The sequence below is a fragment of the Sceloporus undulatus genome, chromosome 3 (assembly GCF_019175285.1).
Source record: "Sceloporus undulatus isolate JIND9_A2432 ecotype Alabama chromosome 3, SceUnd_v1.1, whole genome shotgun sequence".
Taxonomy (NCBI): domain Eukaryota; kingdom Metazoa; phylum Chordata; class Lepidosauria; order Squamata; family Phrynosomatidae; genus Sceloporus; species Sceloporus undulatus.
Window position 1 is genome coordinate 69042399 of NC_056524.1, and position 19548 is coordinate 69061946.

Below are 19548 nucleotides of genomic sequence, written 5' to 3' on the forward strand. Positions count from 1 at the left end.
ACTCTGAGATTTCTGGGAAACCCCAGAGTTTTTCTCAACTTTGCTTAGTTTGGGGCAAAGTCAGGATAACAGCAAAAAACCCACACAAATCCTTCTTGGAAGAATCTGTATATCGTGGGTACTGCCAGGATAGGCTTCAGAGTGAGTGCAGCGATTTTCAATGGTGTAGAAGAATTTCCTTGCATCCTGCATTCATTAAGAGGGCTGATTCAAAACTTTACAATTGTTTCAGTTGTTTATGAATCTCGACCTTCACCATAGCGCTATAAAAATGTGCTGTCTCTTAAAGATGTCCTTTGCCGATATGACACACGTTTTGTATTGTTTCATGGCACATAAGCATTAAATATCCTAGAGGTAATCCACCCTTCTTTTTAACGGCTGATGACAGGTCCAATGTCTGAGCAAAATCAGTTGAAGGAAAGGGAAGTCTTGTCGGAAATGAGATTAGTCTTGTAATGACTGTTCGGCCCTGATAACCCATCTGTGCAGAGAACTGCTTTAACTGGAGCACAATTAACCTTCACCTGGCAAGTTCTAGCCAACTGTTACAAACAACATTAAAAACACTCAGTGCAGATCATGTTGTCATATTTGAATACTATGACTTCTACTATGCACAACAGGTTTTTCATGGTTAGTCCCAGAGAAAAATATTAAATGATACTATTCTCTGGATTGTATAACCAACTTTAATGGTAGGAGGGGTCAATGAATTAATGCAGTTTGGTATATTTTGATGATGGAAAAGCTCATTAATCATGTTTGGGTTAAACTAGGTAAAGGCTGACTTCCTAGAGTACACATAGGCTCTCAGGCTTCTTGGTAAATATTATTAAGCTACCCAGTAAATATTTCTGTTTACTTGTGTTGACATTTATGGATACTTTGATATGGTTTTTAAATATTATTATAGACTGCTGAGTAAATATTTGACAGTTATGAACATTGTAACATTTCTGACCTCTGTTTTTGTACTGTTTAAATGTATTATCACGATTGATCACAAACCAGTATGTGGTAGTTAAGGTGCTCCCCACCCCCTGATTATTTGTGACTTGATTTTTTTTTAAATGTACAGAAGAATTACCTTCTAAAATGATAATTTGGCTATGATTTATCCTCCTTAAGAACAACATTTATGCACAATGTAGCTGAATTTCTTGCTCAGTGGGACTCAGACATGCAACAGAGTATTAGATCTGCTTCCAGTAAAAAAAAAAAAATCACTTTATTTATATGAACTGTGTTTGTGCTTTCTTCCTAATTTAACCTCTGTGGCAATAATATACATTTCAGAATCTCTAACTGCACCTATACTGAACAATAGAAGCAAAAAAGCATTTTATAAGTATAGTATAACCTGCAACATACAATGAAAAGGGGGGGGGAGCAGGGAAGGAATCAAGCAGCATCTTGAAGACTAGTTTATGTCAGCATGAGATTCTACTTTTTCAGACTGACTGATGGAGGGACATTACAAGCCAAAGGGTTTCAGTAAAAGAACAGTCATTATGCATTAGTTCTAGAAATCTAAAAATAACCAAAGCTTTGCATTTTTGCACACCAAATCTAAAAATGAGGTAAATTTCTAACAAACTTTTTTTATTGAACAGTATCGGATTTCTTATTTTTAATGAATCAGATATTAGCAGACAGGAAGTTCAAACTGAAAGAACTTCCTCTATAGTAGTTTCTGATCTGGTGAGGTATCAGAATAGGAAATGGAGACAGGAAATATCCGTCTATGGGCTTTTTATCACTAATATACCTGGTGCAACAGTGTACTTGCTGTTTACCATAATAATAAACATATTTGTTTAAAAATATTTTTCAGTTAAGTCAAATTCTTACTTTAAAAAAACTCCACTTTAATTACTAATAACCTTTAGAGCATTGTTCAAATTCCACAGCATTGTTTACTTTCAGCCCAATAATGAAAAGGAAGAGATGTTTTCATTTAACATTCCAGTGACTATTGTTTAGAGAGAAGAGAGTGAGATGTGAGTTCACCGTCCCTCCTTCCTCTGATCAAATCAATGTATTTAGATGCTGGATTTTTATGTAACTTTTCTGTGCCACTCTAACATGCTGATCATAACTGTCACATCCCTCTTTTTAAATTTGCCTACATGTTATACTCACTTAGGGCTACTAGGCCAGCAGCATCTGAATTCCTGAGATTTTAAATCAAATCCTGAGATGAGGGGCAGATCTTTTGAAGTAACGGGGTGGGTGAGGGTGGGGGTGGGTCCTTATGATGTCGCAGGGGTAAGGAAAGCAAGACTTGCAAAGAAGGCCAGGACTGCTCCAGGTCCTGAGAATTCTCTTGTAGAGAGAAATGTAAAATGGAGGTCATTGTGGAAATGGACATTTGAGAGTCAAAGTTAATGGGTCCAAATTCTGATGAAACTCAGTTAACCCAATAATTTTTGAGTGCCTTCAAGTCATCTTCAATTTAGGATGTCCCTAAGGCAAGCCTATCATGGGGGGGGGGCTGTCCTTTCCTTCTCCTGAGTCTGAGAAAGTGTGACTTCCCCAGATTCATCCAGTGAGATTCTAAGCTGAGGGGGCATTCGAACCATGGTATCCAGAGTTGTACTCCAACACTCAAACCACTATACCATACTGGCTCTAAGCAATCTAAAACCAGAGCCAAGGAACATGATTGGGTAAGTGACAAAATGTATCCAGCAACCACAATATTTGCCACCATTTCTGCTACAGCTCACATCGTGCACAGGTTTGATTCAGTACACGGAGGGAGGGGGTTAAACAGATGGTGTGCTGCTGCAGCAGCTGATAGAGGTTTTTGCCACTATTGTCAGAGTCTATGCACCCATTCATCCATCACTTTGTTGATACCATGACTTTTACTCAGACTCAGACTCTGTGTTCCACTTTCTGGCTTGCTCCAAATGGTCCAAGTACATGCACATCCCAGTTGTTTTCCTAGTCCTGTGTCTTTGCCAGGCATTTGGGTGTACTGCAGTGTATACAAGCACACCACACATAAAATATATATTTGTGCTGAGTCCATGAGAAATGGTGCAGCTGTAAACAGGTATAGATGGGTGCCCTGACTGTGAAGCTATATAAGAATCAAGATTTCTCCCCCTCCAATGCATCTCATCCTGAGGTTTGTTTGTCCACATAGAGGAACAGAGTATCACAAGTCCTGATATTTTATCTGGAAACCTGAGACTTAGGAGATTGTCACACCTCCCATGACCATCCTTTCCTCCCAAGCAATGTGTGAGATGAAAACTTTAGTATGTGGGTTTTATCAGACAGGTAGGAGGTGATAATCTCCTAAACAATCCTAGACCACATGATGAGTAACCAAACAGAAACTAAACCAGACTGTAGAGATAGGCAAAGAAAACTGAAGGGGAGCATAGGCAAAGGGCAGCAGAACTGCTTGCTGCTTTTCTGCTTAAAATCCTGTTTATATACCCTGTCTTCATCCATGAAGAAATCAGTTGAAGGGAACCGGATTTTGCCTGTTGACTTCACTGTAAACTGCATGCATTAATCTATAACTGTGAACAGGGCCTATATGATGTACACACACAGTGTACATATAGGTTCTGCATTTGTGATCAGAGGCTCCAAAAACTCTGATCACATAGCAAAGACTAGGTTTATATATCTTGTAGAAGGATAGCTGTATTAGTCCATTTTGCAGAAAAATTCAACATATACCAGCCAAATACTTCATAAAAGTTTATGCTATAATAAACATGCTAGTCTTTAAACTGCTACAAGACATTGCTCATGATCATGTATGCTGCAGCATTTCTTAGAAATAACTGATTCTCGGGCCTGATATTAAAAAGACTGAAACAAATTTGAGAATTTATTTTGTGTGTGTGAGTGGGTGCATGCACAAACAAACACGGACACTCACTCTCTACAGTACCATTTAGTAGAAAGCCTTGGGGTGGACAATCTCCAAATTACCCAGAGCACTCTGAAATAGTGCCTGAAGTAGAACAACAGTAATAACAGTGCTGGAGTGTCTGCTTATGATGCTGTAGTGCTGTCTCCGAGACGGTTGTGCAGTATCAGCTTGTGACACTGCAGTGGGTGCAACCCTGTAGCTAGATCCAACCCTGAGCATTTATTTGCAGCTATACTGAGCCTTCATTAATTATCCCTTTTCATTTTCATGGTTCCTTTCAGAAGTACATGTGTTAAACTATGTTTTTATCATTTGTGCTAGAATTGCCACTAAGCTATATAACAATAATATTTATTTAACTAGATGCAGATTCACAGCTGGTCTATATTACAGGAGTGGGAAGCCTTGCCCTTCATTCTGCCCTGTCTATGTAATTTTTCAGAAACAAATCTGACCCTTTAAAACAATTACATTACCCCAGGGAATAATTTTCAAATTCCATTTTTCACATGGATTTATATCTAAAAACTCAGTTAAGATGCACTTTTCACAAAATTAGCTCTTTGGGTCCTATTTCCTTTAGTACTGTTTCTTTCAGAGGGTAACTGTTTATTTTGACAGAATCTACTGATTTTAGAGAAGAGTCTATGGCAGGGTCTAAGGAACCCTGGTGGTGTAGTGGTTAAATGCCAGTACTGTAGCCACTCACTCACAAGCCACAAGGTTGTGAATTCTGTCTCAGCCAGGAGCTCCAGGGTTGACTCAGCCTGGCATCCTTCCGAGTACCCAGCTTGTTGGGGGCAATTAGCTTATACATTGTAAACACTTTGGGAGTGCTTAAGTGCACTGATAAGTGGTATAGAAATGTACTTGCTATTGCTATTGCTATTACAGTGAGAAAACAAGAACATACTACTCTGGGAGGGCTGCTAGTATGAAATTGCCATGCACTTCAATAAAGCTTATGAAAAAATTCAATGAAAGGTCTAGAGCATGGACAGCAGCTATGCTGGGATGGATCATTCACAGTGCCCTGTATGGCGAACAATTGCCCTTGGATCCTTGACACAACACAGCACAATAGTTTGGAGAAAACAATCATACGATTTTGTTCACCTAGAAATAGTCCAGTCAAAGACAAACACATTTATGCTTTTCTGAAACAAAATATATTTAGCCTTAGACAGAACTCTACAATGGAAACTGGTTGCTGTACTAGTTAACTTCAGCTGGTTTGTTTTCTACTTGTAACACAGACTATTGATATTATGTTTAACTATGATCTATTTCCAGTACATGCAACATTTCTGCATTTTATTCCCACCAGAGTACTTTGGGTTTGAATTTTTCAGTAAAACCTTTCTAATTTAGAAAGGAAAGAAGAAAAGTCCACTTGAGACAGAACACAACATTGAAACATCTTCTAATCTTTAGATTGTAATGGCTAAGAAGGAAATGTTGCTCTATGCACAGGTTTAGTGGTCCCTAGAGAAAGTGACTTATGGTTCTGTCAACTTGTTATGTCGAGGATGAATGCTATATACTGTATATAAATTCTGCTTGAAAAGTCTTATATCATTGACTGTGTGGTAAAAAGCACCGAGCACATAAAACAGTATAAATAATGGAGGGCTAGTATATATTCAGTGGCCATTAAAATACAGTACCTTTACTAACTGGGGATCAAATAATAATAAGATATTACCTTTGCTGCTTTGGCAACTGCCATTTTCTAAAGTCAAAAATTGCAGCTACATCTACAGTACTAGTAATGTTGTAAAGATAACTCATCATGCCATAATGTTTTTTTACCAGCACTGCAAAACTACAAGAAAGAAAAAGACGTCTGAGGAAGTGTAGGTGTAGTGTTGTGACAAACCATTTTTTTCATCTCTCCCATCGAGAACTAGATGTGATTTTTTTTAAAAAAATATTATTTCAAAAGTCCCACTTTCAAAAGGTTATTTGTTCTCTCCCTGTTGAGAAGTATTTTTCACAGATTTCTTGAATGAAAATAAAAGACAAGGGAGGCGAACATTTACACTAATTACCTGGCATTTCAAACTCAATTAGTATGTCAAAAGGAAGTTTGTCAGAGGTTTAAAGAACATTTCTCTGCTAGAAAAACCCAATATGAATGGTAGTTTTGCTTATGCAAAATACTCAAATCCAGTATTCCTCACTAATCAGATTGTTCTGGCTAATGTTGTTGGGATGTGGTTGCATTCCAACAACGTTTAGAAGGCCTGATGATTTCCAGCATAAGACTACATTGTCACTTCCTATGTCCAGAGAACTATAAGTATATATTTGGGAATTTCAGGCCCAGTACACACGGGCGAAAAGCAGCGTGGTGCTACCAATACTAGGGTTTGGGAGCAGTTAGCAACTGCACGCTCCCAAATCTTAGTACATATGGACAACACCACCTTGACCCAGTGCTGTCCCTATGGCATGCACATCCATGACGTGTCCTGTGCGACGCATTCAAATGGTACGGTGCACAAAACATGTCACCATGACGCCCCAGGGCACAAATGATGCCTTGGTAGCATCACAGGAAAGGAACTCTATTTCGGAGCTCCTTTTTCCAGTGGATTGTTGTTGCAGCTGTCACCTGTTTATGGGGGGTTACAGACCGCCAGAAAGTACGCGACGAGTGCGTACTAGGGTTAGGAAGGGGCGGTGCTTCCGCACCCCCTAACCCTAGTACGTGCTCCATGCGCACAAAATGGTGGCGGCCGTTCCACACGGCCCCCACCATGATTATGTCACGACCGCGCCGCCTCCACACGAGGCGGCGTGGTTGTGACGTATTGAGGCCGCACCACGGCACATAGTGCGCCTTTTCTCTGGCCCCAGAAGGAGCGCGATTTCCATGCTCCTTCCTCGGAGCATCTGGGAGATGCGCGGTGTGGCAGCTGCAGCTCCCGGACGCTGCAAGCGGCGGCGGCAGGAGAGCGCCACTTCTCGGCTGTATGTAACCCGCCTAAGTAGTATTTGCTGATCTATTTTTCAATTGTTTCTTTTTTAATTATCCAAATGATTTTTCTGTTGTCTTGTTTGCAGGCTTCTTGGCACAAGCTGGCATCATGGTGGAAAAGTTGCCCTTTTTCGGCCCAAAAAAGAAGTGGCATTTTGCTGCTTCTTTTTGGGCTGGAAACATGCCAGATTGGGGCCATGGCATGTGGTTGCCGCAGCCCTGATTTGTCATTCAAAGGGACAGCATCAAGCTACCCCTTTAGGGCCATCTGTTCCGGCCCTAGGTTTCTTTTTAATTTCAAGATATATCAGAACAAAAAATCAGCTTCTCTTCTCCTCTTTTTTTCCCTTAAAAGTTATGGTACATGAATGAAAAAGTACTTTTCCCCTATAACCTACAACTTTATTGGGGGGAGGGGGGGCTATAAAAATTCAAAGGATAAATTTTGCCTTTGAACCATAGGATCATCTTAGCAAACAATGCCTCCATTTTTAAGAAACATTTAAAAAGCCAATGGAAGGATGAATAAAGGCAGCAGTTAGGGAAATGGTCAAGTCACATTATATAACAGAATATATTATGTTTGATTTTATTTTAGAAAGAAGAGCCATTTGTTAGGGCCAATATAAAGAGGAGATATGATCCTTTCTGAAGCAAGAGAGCAATGTGTAAGAGCTACAGAATAACTGGAGATTATTAACCGAAAATGTAAGAAAGGATGAGGGGTACAAGGAAGTGAATGAGACAATTTAGATGGTATTATACATAAAAGGCATTAGATATTAAAATATTAATAGACTGTACCGGAAGGAGGGATGGAGACACTGGGGGATTACGGATATAATTTAAGCAAATAGGGGTGTGTGTGTGTGTGTGTGTGTGTGTGTGTGTGTGTGTGTGTGTGGTGTGTAAAAGAAATGTGTATTGTAATAAAAATATTATTAATTAAAAACAAAAATCTTTTTAAAAGCCTAGTGCAGATCCAAGAAATCATTAAGAACAGTCCTTGAAAAGAATGGAATGAGTTGATGTAGGGTGTGACAACAATCAGCAAGACTCAGCTATATCTTAGGAGCTATATCACAAGAACTTACACTTATTTAGGCCTGTTGGAAAAATATCAGTTTTAGCTAGCTGTCCTTTTTTACTGTTTCCAGGACAAAACACAACTTGGAAGCTCTATTCCTGGGATGCATCTTATTGATGTCTGGGTCCTGAAACACGACCAAGGGTGAGTGGACATGATTCAACAGGTGTATCTTCCATACTCCACTTCCACTGATTATTGCGGATGCAACAAACAGTTGGTTTGCATGAAAATGATGGTGGTGCAGAAATTAAAAAGCAAAGTTTGGTGTTGAAATAAACCAGAATATACGGATAATCACACACAAAAAGGCTGGGTGTATGGGTGAATATAGAAGATAAAAAGGGCTCAGAAAAATTTACAGGCATGAAAGAAGCTCCTGCTGCCTCTGTAATCTTTGACTCCTGACATGTCTCTTTTTCTTCCTTCTGGCCCCATGGAGAGGGTAATCCCAGGTGTATAACTTAATACAGAACTGTTTTCTATGAAGCCTTATTTCATAGAGTCAGCAGAGAAAGAGATCAGTTTCTGTTCCCTGGATGTGATCCTCCAGAATGGCACACACATGCAGTGAGATAACTGGAGTGACTAATACAAAGACCAGTAGCATCACTCTGACAGGGTCTCAGTTACATTTCATTCCATTTTAATTTATTTCAACCATTATGCTGTTGATATTACTGCTCAGATGACAACTAGCTATGTTGGTGTAAGCAATGTTGTAATGACAGCCACCTTAATGGGGCTGAGGATGATCCTATTGGGGATGATTCCCCCCACCCCCACCCCCACCCCCACCCAAAAGGAATATATAACATCCTGACTATGTAAAAACTGAAGCCCTGATTTCATTGGATTCTGGATTTCATCAGAGTGAATTAGAGATAGCTGTGAGATTCTTATTCCTTCACAGTTCTTTGTAATATATTTAAGCATATATGTAACTGTGTATGTTTTTTCATAAATGGAACTAAGGAAAAATATATCAGTTTTTGTTGTTCTTGTGTGCCTCCAAGCCATTTTTCAACCCTAAGGTGAACCTATCATTCAGTTTTCTTTGTAAGATTTGTTCAGAGGAGGCTTGCCGTCACCTTTGCCTGAGGCTGAGAGAGTGTGACTTGCCCAAGGTCAACCAGTGGGTTTCATGGTTACAAGGCATCAAACTCTAGTCTCTAGAGTTGTACACCAACACTCAGACCACTAGATCATGATGGCTCTACAGCAGTTCTTACAAATTATTTATTTATTTATTTATTTATTTATTTATTATTAATTTCATTTTTATGCAGCCCATCTCCCACAAAGGGACCCAAGGCAGTTCTCAAATAAAAGCATTAAAAAAACCTTTTACAATAAAAGTTTTAAAAACAATTAAAAACATAGAATAAAAATGATATGAAATTACATACATTAAAAACTATGGCCTGGGACAGACGGGTCAAAAGCGGCATGCCACCACCGATACTAGGGTTCCAGAGCATGCAGCATCTGCACCTTGCATGTGATAGTGGCAGCATCATGGCGGTGTCCCATCCACACGGGTGCCACCATGATAAAGTAAGCAACGCATACCATACAGATGTCACTGCACGTTGCTTACATCATGACTGCGCCAATGGTGCACTCATCACATCCGCGCAGTGTCAGAAAAAGAACCCGTTTTTCCAAGTTCTTTTTGGGGTGGAAGTATGCTGCATAGTTTGACTGCTGCAGTGCCCCTCTGGGGGAAATCTGGACACCTCGAGCTTGCCCTGATGGGGAGGTATGTACTGGGCCTATAATATACACCCCATACAACAACACCCCATATAAAAGCCATCCCATGATTATGTATTAAAATCTTGCTTGAATAAAACCATTTTTGCTTGCTGGTGAAAAGACAGCAGGCGGGGGGGGGGGGGGCAACCTAGTCTCCTGTGGGAGTTCCAGAGAGTGGAAGCAACCACTGAGAAGGCTCTCCCTCATGTCCTTATCAGGCAAGCCTAGGATGGTGGTGGAATTGAGAGAAAGCCTTCCCCTGAAGATCTTAGGGCTCTGGCTGGTTTGTATGGGGAAATACAGAATCTCAAATAGTCTGGTCCTAAGCATATAGGGTTTTACAGGTCATGATCGATACTTTGAGTTGTGGCCAGAAATGAACCAGTAGCCAGTGGAGCTGTTTCAACAAGGGAGTTATATGGCCCTTGTCAGCATTCTGGCTGTTACATTTTGAACTCACTGAAGTTTCCAAACAGTTTTCTAAGGCAGCCCCGCATACAGCACATTACTGTAGTCCAAAAAGGACATAATCAAGGCATGTGAAATCGTAGCCAGATCTGATTTCTCAAGAAATGGGTGCAGCTGGCACACTAGTTTTAGCTGTGCAAATGCACTCCTGGCCACTGCTGAAACCTGGGCATCCAGGCTCAGAATTGAGTCTAGCAGCACACCCAAGCTGTGAGCTTGAGATTTCAGGGGGAGTGTAACCCTGTCCGGCACAGGCAAAATCCCTATTCCCCAATCTGCCTGACAGAGGTGCTAACCAGGAGCACCTCTGTCTTGTCTGGATTAAGCTTCAGTTTGTTTGCCCTCATCCAGTCCTTTACTGTCAGCAGACATTGGTGCAGTAGTGATACAGCTTCCTTGGTATCAGATGGAAAAGAGAAATAGAGTTGGGTGTCATCCACATACTTGTTATACTGCACACCAAAACCTCGGATGACATTTCCCCATAGTTTCATGTAGATATTAAGTAACATTGGGGGGGGGGGGCAAAACAAAACCCTGTGGGACTCCATAGGCCAACATCCACACAGGCAAACAGGAGTCCCTCAACGCCACTTTCTGAGTTTGGCCCTCCACGAAAGAGCAGAACCACTGCACAACAGTGCACCCAAGTCCTATCCCAGAGAGATGGCCCAAAGGATACCATGGTTGATGATATCAAAAGACATCAAGAGGTCAAGCAGAACCAACAGGGACACACTCCCCCTATCCAGTTTCCTGCGTAGGTCATCCATCAAGACAAAAGCTGCCTCTGTACCATAGCCAGGTCTGAAGTCATATTGAAATGGATCAATAATTATATGTATTAAGACTTTTAAAGTCTTTACGTTTATCTTTCAGTGTCTTTGTTTATTTGGAAAATATAGTCCTCTGGGCTGCTTAACAAATCCTTTTTTTAAAAAAGAGAATTAACAAAAAACAGCCAACACAATTTTACAATGTTAAATTGCATAAATGCACAATACTTTGGTCCAAGCTGACCAGATGTCACAACCACAAAAGAGGACAAGGCATTCAAGGACATACAAGTAAAGTAGAGGGCATTATAAAATAAAAGCATAAATATGAATATAAATATATATTCATGCTTCTTAGTCATGCTCAAAATGGAGGACATTTTGGTCAGAAGGCTGAAATGTAGAATCATAGAATCATAGAATCATAGAGTTGGAAGAGACCGCAAAGGCCATCCAGTCCAACCCCCTGCCATGCAGGAAATCCAGATCAAAGCATCGCCGACAGATGGCCATCCAGCCTCCGTTTGAAGACCTCCAAGGAGGGAGCCTCCACTACACTTCGAGGGAGTTTGTTCCACTGTCAAACAGCCCTTACTGTCAGGAAATTTCTCCTAATGTTGAGGTGGAATCTCTTTTCCTGCAGCTTGCATCCATTGCTCCGGGTCCTAGTCTCTGGAGCAGCAGAAAACAAGCTTGCTCCCTCCTCAATATGACATCCCTTCAAATATTTAAACAGGGCTATCATATCACCTCTTAACCTTCTCTTCTCCAGGCTAAACATCCCCAGCTCCCTGAGTCGTTCCTCATAGGGCAAGGTTTCCAGACCTTTCACCATTTTAGTCGCCCTCCTTTGGACACGCTCCAGTTTCTCAATGTCCTTTTTGAATTGTGGCGCCCAGAACTGGACACAATATTCCAGGTGGGGCCTGACCAGAGCAGAATATAGTGGCACTGTTACTTCCCTGGATCTAGATACGATACTTCTATTGATGCAGCCTAAAATCGCATTGGCCTTGTTAGCTGCCGCATCGCACTGTTGACTCATGTTCAGCTTGTGGTCTACTTGGACTCCTAGATCCCTTTCACTTGTTGTCTCCTTAAGCCAGGTGTCCCCCATCCTATATCTGTGCATTTCATTTTTTCGCCCTAAGTGCAGTACCTTACATTTCTCCCTGTTGAAGTTCATTCTGTTAGCTGTGGCCCAGCTTTCTAGTCTATTCAGGTCATTTTGAATTTTGATCCTGTCCTCTGGAGTATTAGCTATTCCTCCTAATTTGGTGTCATCTGCAAATTTGATAAGTATATTCCCCCAATTTTTTCCTCCAAGTCATTGATAAAGATGTTGAACAGTACTGGGCCCAGGACAGAGCCCTGTGGGACTCCACTGGTTACTTCTCTCCAAGATGAAAAGGTGCCATTGTTGAACACCCTTTGGGTTCGGCCGGTCAACCAATTACTAATCCACTTAACAGTTGCCTTGTCCAGCCCACATTTTACAAGCTTGTTTGCGAGAATGTCATGGGGAACCCTGTCAAAGGCCTTACTGAAATCAAGATATACTATATCCACAGCATTCCCTTCATCTACCAAGCTGGTAATTTTATCAAAGAAAGAGATTAGATTTGTCTGGCATGACTTGTTTCTCTGAAACCCATGTTGACTTTTTGTGATTATGGCATTGCCATCTAGATGTTCACAGATTCTCTGTTTAATGATCTGCTCCAGAATCTTTCCTGGTATTGATGTCAGACTAACTGGACTATAATTGTTGGGATCCTCTTTCTTCCCCTTTTTGAAGATGGGGACAACGTTTGCCCTCCTCCAGTCTGCTGGGACTTCTCCTGTTCTCTAGGAGTTTTCAAAGATTATTGCCAATGGCTCCGATATTACATTTGCCAGTTCTTTTAATACTCTTGGATGTAGCTCATCTGGTCCTGGAGACTTAAATTCATTTAGGTTAAACAGGTATTCCTGTACTATCTCTTTACTTATTTTGTGCTGAATTTCCCCTATTCTGTCCTCTGCTCCATTATCCTCAGGTAGGACATGTCCTGGAAATGGGGACATCTGGTCACCCTGCTCTGGTCATCATTTTGATTTTTACAGGAGAGAGATAAATATCTATTATAAAGAGGCATAACATGAAGAAGTAAAGGCTTATCAAAGCTTGTTGAAATTCTTTCAAAAATTACTTGCAAAAATATTTTTGCAAAAATATTCTGTGTAAATATAATTTATTTTAAAAGAAATAGTGTTAAGCATGATAGTTTTTTGTCTCTACTCTTTGGTTAGCCCCTTTATCTGAAGGCTAAATATCTAGATCAAATGGATGAGTCTGCATTATAAGAAATAATGGATTTAGTATCTATATGATAAAGATACTTTGTTTCTGTCACATGCAGTTCTGATTATTTGGAATGATTTCTAAGCTGAAAATAGTTATGGCCCTTACCCTTACTTTAAAAATAAGATGAAACCATAGCATATGTTTTCAAACCACCAAGCAAATGCATAATCCAAGTGAAACAACATTACTACTACTACTACTACTATCACCATCATTATCATCATCATCTGCACAGCAACTGATTTTGAGGTGGCTAAAACTTAACCATGGTTTATAATCTGCAGAATATTAGGAAAACATGCCTACATTCTATTTCTTAATTGTGCCATTCATTTCCCTGGTACTGCCATTTACCAGCAAACATTAAGCATGTTTGTGTGGGCAAACACATGGACTAAACACTGAGCCCAATCCTTAGCTTTTGTTTCCAAGAAAATGGTCAGTAATAAATTCAACAAAAATGAAGGAAAAGAAAGAAATATATAATGCTTAATTTTGCTGTGATGTGAACTCACTCAACTCCATGTTAAAAAAAACATCAGCGCTCTGAATATAGTTTGAGAATGCTCTGAATATAGTTACAGAAATTACTGTTTTTTAAATACTAAAAATAAAGATGCATTTTCTATCAAACAATATGCTAAATGTTAGCAACCATTTTTATTTGATATCAAATTAAACTGAATTCATCAGCATGCTAATTATACAAGAATCAATTATATAACTCTAGCTACCACTGAAACCTCAAATATTCCCATTCTAAATATGCCGTCATTTTAACTCAGATAGCAGAGCATCCCAACTAACCACAAAAAAGGAAGCTAGCAATTAAATTGACTGTTCTGAGACAGATTAGGTGCTATAGTTGGGCTAACTCTCCAGAAGTGTAATCAGAACACTAATTCAATGCATGCATTTCTAACTAAAATAGTTATTTATTATGAAACTGAAATTACACCATAGTCAAGGGAAAGAAGCAGCAGAATCTGCTACAATATAAAATATAATATTAAACATTAATCTAAAATTTCCAATTGAAAGAGGACATTTTGTGTGTTTGGTTCTCCTTCTCCTACTCTAATTTTTGGATGGCAAGAGTCATACAATTACTCTTATTATAACTACATAGGATAATTGGTTTTTATGCTATTGAAAGAAAAATCTGATATCTATTGGGAGGGTTTTGCACAGATCACAGCAAGCCTGTAGCTTATAAATTTGTATATACAGTCTATCTATACATATCTTCTACTTGTGAAAGGATCATTGACATTTCTAAATGATATTTATACAAAACTTCCTTTGCTGGTAAAACCCCCCACATACTTTGCAATGAGAATATCCAACATATGTAGATAAAGCAACAATTAACTGTGGAAACGCAGCAAGGTACAGTCCATCGAATACTGAAGTGATGGCAAAAATCTTATTTCTTTTCATGGAACTAAAGCTTTTAAAAAGAATTTCCTGCTATGTTTTACCCCTTCTTGCCGTCAATATTTCTCAGAGGCAAGAAGAACTATGACCCTTTCCTTCCCAATCCAAGCTATTTGGCTATATTGCTAAGGGTCCTGCTTGCAAACTGTGTTACCTGTAGCGAAAGGTTCAATAGAAACTGATGAAACTATTTTAGGATTAACAAATAGAGAATAATTTATTTTACCACCAACCAACAAAATCCGACCTTATGTATTCATAACAAAATGTTAATATGTTCTATACAGAAAGTGTTTTGGCTGCTACTGGTTTTTAACTTGGTGGCTTTTGATGCAAATTATTCAAGTTATTGGCACATGTTTATGAAGTTTCATCTGTTTTCATCTTTTCTGTTAGTCACATTGTTAAAACAATGTACTCTGGAAGATGGATTAGAAATCCATTTAATGAAATGTAAGTAAAAAAACAATGAGATATAGTCTTGTGTGTGCGCGCGTATATAAACACACACAGGCAAAGAAAGGTATAGCCATCTCAGTATTTTCTAATAAATGTGAACATATTCCTCTCTCACATTTATGCACTACTAACCAGGGCCCCAGGTGTCTGCACTGCAATAGGCATTTATAAAACTGCCTGACAAGAAATCTTTAGGCAAATTCAGCTTTTGACTGATCCAGTTGCCAGTCCCAAGAAGAGAATACCTCCTGAAGCAACTGCAAAAGGCTAAAACAATCAATATGTAAAACCCATTGATCCTAGAGAATTCTGCAATTGGCATTAATGATCAGAGCTCTAGTTTTACGATAAATGTGGGGACACCCTTTAAGTGGATATTGGGCCCAGTTCTATGCCTCTAGGGTTCCAGGGCCACACTCACATTGTCAAAAATGCTGAAAGAGGGGGCGGGGAAACAAATGAATATACTGAAGCCTGCTTCTGGTTTGTGATTTTTTAAGCAGTGCAGTGGGAACCTGCAACTGATTCAGAAGATTAAGAATCACCACTCTTTAGGCAGGAAATTTGCCCTTTCAAAAAAAAAAAAAGGGGGGGGGGATATTTCAGGGGAATCTGGGGAAGGGCTCAAAAGAACAGCCTTGCGAGCTACATGTGAGTCCAGGGTCACATTTTGCACACCTCTATTCTAATGCGAATGATCATCATTAGTGTGAACATGGAAGGACTTCATACCAGTATTAAGTAACCTAATTATACTTGTGACATGCATCAAATTGTATTTTAATACCAACTGGCTAAATTTTTAAATGTTTAATTTTTCTTTGAAGACATCAATAATAACACTATCTTGCAAAAGGCAGGTCACAACTGAGAAAATGGCTTGTTATACTCCCTACAGAATAGACTTGATATTTGTAATGCCCCTCACTCATAGTCCAATCACCACTCCAATAAAACCAAAGTACTGTGATTTAAGATGGATATCAATATGACTAAATGAATATAACATGCATTTTAAATGGTTGTAGATCAAACTGTTATTCAAATATGATATCTGATTACTATACAATATGAACATAAGAAAAATCATGTAGTCAAAGAAAAGTCTTACTATTTTCTAGAAGGTCCATATCTTCACAGGAACAAAAAGACAGTTCTAAAGATGGATGATAGATTTGGATGTTGGATTTTCATACTTGATCAGTGGAACTTCAACTGGTCATGTTAGCAACTTAAGTCTCATTTATTCCAATGAGTCTACTCTATGTATGCCTACATCTAGATCAAACCCAGCATTTATATGCTATGTATACTGTAAATGAAGTTTTGATTAGAAGAATTAACAACTTTTCTGCTTTATGTAACATTTGCTGGGGGAAAAAATAAAAAGTAGCTATAAGCTTATGTAAGTGTACTAATAAAAATCCGATGTATCATATTTTTATATTGTTTACTAATGACTCACGTCTACAAAAGCTAATGCCATCAGCTTTTTTCTTTCAGTCTCAATGGCACTACAATATCCCTCTGCACATTGATTTTCAAGATTAACATGGCTATGTCTTTGAATTTCCCAATATAGTAATGTATGATAAAGGATCATCACCAAAAGTGCCCTTGTTTTCTTTTGAAGACCCATCTATTCACTTAGACCTTCCCAAACTGACTTTACTGGCCACTTTGAGAATTGTGTTTTCAATCTTTGATGTAAAATGTTTTAATCGCTTATGTTTTCATTGGGTATTTAATATTTTACATTATGTATTTATATTGTATTGCTTTTTGAAGTTTTTTCCCTATACTTCCAGATATAATTAGATATGGTAAAGGATATCAAAATTGGTATGTATATATATATATATATATATATATATATATAGAGAGAGAGAGAGAGAGAGAGAGAGAGAGAGATTTCAGTGCTTTTATGAACTTGATATACAACCCACTCTAGTTTATTCAGGTTTTAAAAAAATAGAATCCATGATTAGAGTAAGAGTGTTTTTGTCTTTATTTTATAGTGTAATTCTTTACATTTTACTGTGTTTCTCCTGAATACGTAAATAGATGAACACAGTCTGATATACTCAAATAAGTCAACTGAACTAAAGGTCCTACTTGTAGCTAGTTCTAGCATTTCTTTTTCATTTTACAGAAGACATTATCAAACTCAAATACCTTTAAATCTCATCCTAAAAATTTCATTTCCAGGTTACACAAGATTCGAAACACTTTTACATTCACAGTAAAAAAAAACAGACTTGGCTTTTAGTGTATATGCAACACATTTAATTTTCTGCGATCAATGGAGACAAATAAGGATTTTCATCATAGCCAGAACTATGAAACCCATCTATGAAAGGGAGAAGTAAAAATCTTTCAAATCATAAAATCAACATAATCTCCAAACCAGACCTTTTAGTATATGGAAATAGAAAAGTTTTACTGGACAACATCAAGTGAATTTTTATTGTAACCCACCTTGATCTGCAGGGAGAGGCGAGCTAAAAATAAATATTATTATTAAATATTATTATTATTATAAAGTCAAATAAAGCACTCATTACTGGGAAATCAGACTCCAACATAAAGATATAGACTGAAGTCCTAAACAAATTCCTAGGGAATGTTGCTCATTTCATAATAAGCATGCGTATGATTATGTCAGTGTTCAAATTTTGATGCAACTGTTACACATATTCCTCTAGCTTTAAGAATATAATAAAGATTTTATTATCGTGAATGAAATAATGTGTCTGCCTGCAATATTTGCTAGACAGTCCAGCAATGCAAATTCTATTTCATTTTGATCAAATTCATAACATACAGTGCTTATTTTTTCAGCAATTAATCTTACCATATCGTATCCATGAACTACTAAAATACACATTATACAGGCAAAAAGCATTTACACAACTACACAAAAAATCCAAGCTTTAGCAACACTGCTGTCTTGAAATTATTTTTAAAAGTCACCAAGAATAATACTCAGAAACCCATGACTAATTTTTATTACTCTCAAATTTTAAAAAAACTTCAAATATCAACCACATTACCACCTTAATTCAGAGAGCATTCAACAAAGATCTTGAATATTAGATAAAATATCTACAAAAACAAATCAACAATATCCAAATAAGCATAATACTGAAATATATTTTAATTATAGCTATAAATAAGGGAAATGTTCATAAGAATCCCCAAATGTGTTGTTTAAATTCTCAGTAATTACTTCCCCCCCTTACGGCAGCCAGAGACTAATTCAGAAATGTGTCCAAATTTGTTTTAAAATGAAGCTAACAAGAAAAGTCAGGTCTTCGCTCAAAAGGTCTTTGAAAGTATAATCCACAGCTGTGAATGGTGAATTTTAAAAAAACACCCAAGTTTTTGTGAGTTTCAAGTTTTTAAACCTTGTGGACAGGGAGTAGGAAAAAGGAAATTTACTAGGCAGTACAAAGGAAATCTTGTCCTCTATTGTGGCTCTGGGGGTGTTGCCCAATTCTACCTTACTGCTCTTTAGAAAGGAAATTAAAAAAATATATAATTCCCTCCCCGCAAAAACCTGTGATAAAAAGACATTCCCTTTCTTACCTTAATAGTGCTTGCCATAATGTGTTATAGCTTATTGATCACTAATAATTGTCAATAATAATTATTGCTTCACTCTGCCCAGAAAGAAGTTTTGATGAAGTTATTTAGAGCGGATGAGATTGTGCTAACTCTGGGAAATGAAGTCAGCCAGTGGCAGGAAGAGGTTTCTATTGGTCCTGGCTACTGCAGTTTGAAGAAACAGGATATTTGGGAGCTAAGAGATAAGAGGTCCTAAAACAATGTTGTTTTTCTTGACGATATGCAGCTACAAGATTTTTTTTAAAAAATGCCAATTGGCTATGACAGTGTCAGCAGGTGTGATATGATGTGCAGTAAATATGGACTGCCACACTGAAGCAGGATGCAGATGTCGCATGAACTGGGCCAAATTTAATATGGGGCTCCCCAAAGACTTAAAAATGGTGGGGGGGGGGGGCGGCAAACTTTGGTTGGAGCAAATTATTGTAACCCTTCTTTCAACAGCATACCTACAACAATGATTCCCCCCCACCATCCTATTATCTATGAAACTAAGAAGCTGTTATTGCTCATCCAGCCCACTACTGGCTAGTCTCACTGGCAACAGATTTTCAGAGTCTCAGAAACAGTAAGTGTTCCTGGTGTACTGATGGATCATTTTAACTGGAAATGACAGAAGCTGAAGCTAGAGCTTTTGCAGGGAAAATATGTGCTCTGTCCTGAGTTGCAGTCTCTAAAGAGGGAAAAGATTATGAAAATACA

General features: G+C 38.4%; 1 protein-coding gene across 3 annotated transcripts in view; it reads right to left on the bottom strand.

Annotated features, from left to right (window-relative positions):
• ERG (ETS transcription factor ERG) overlaps positions 1-19548 on the bottom strand; it is a 177612-nt gene that overhangs the window by 60163 nt on the left and 97901 nt on the right. The window contains exon 1 of one of the 3 annotated variants that reach the window (XM_042460803.1): positions 18808-18965. The exons of the other annotated variants lie outside the window; for them this stretch is intronic. Within the exon in view, the coding sequence (XP_042316737.1) occupies positions 18808-18825 (18 nt within the window). The 5' untranslated portion in view covers positions 18826-18965. Of the gene's footprint in view, positions 1-18807; positions 18966-19548 lie in introns of those variants that run through there. 3 annotated transcript variants of the gene reach the window in all.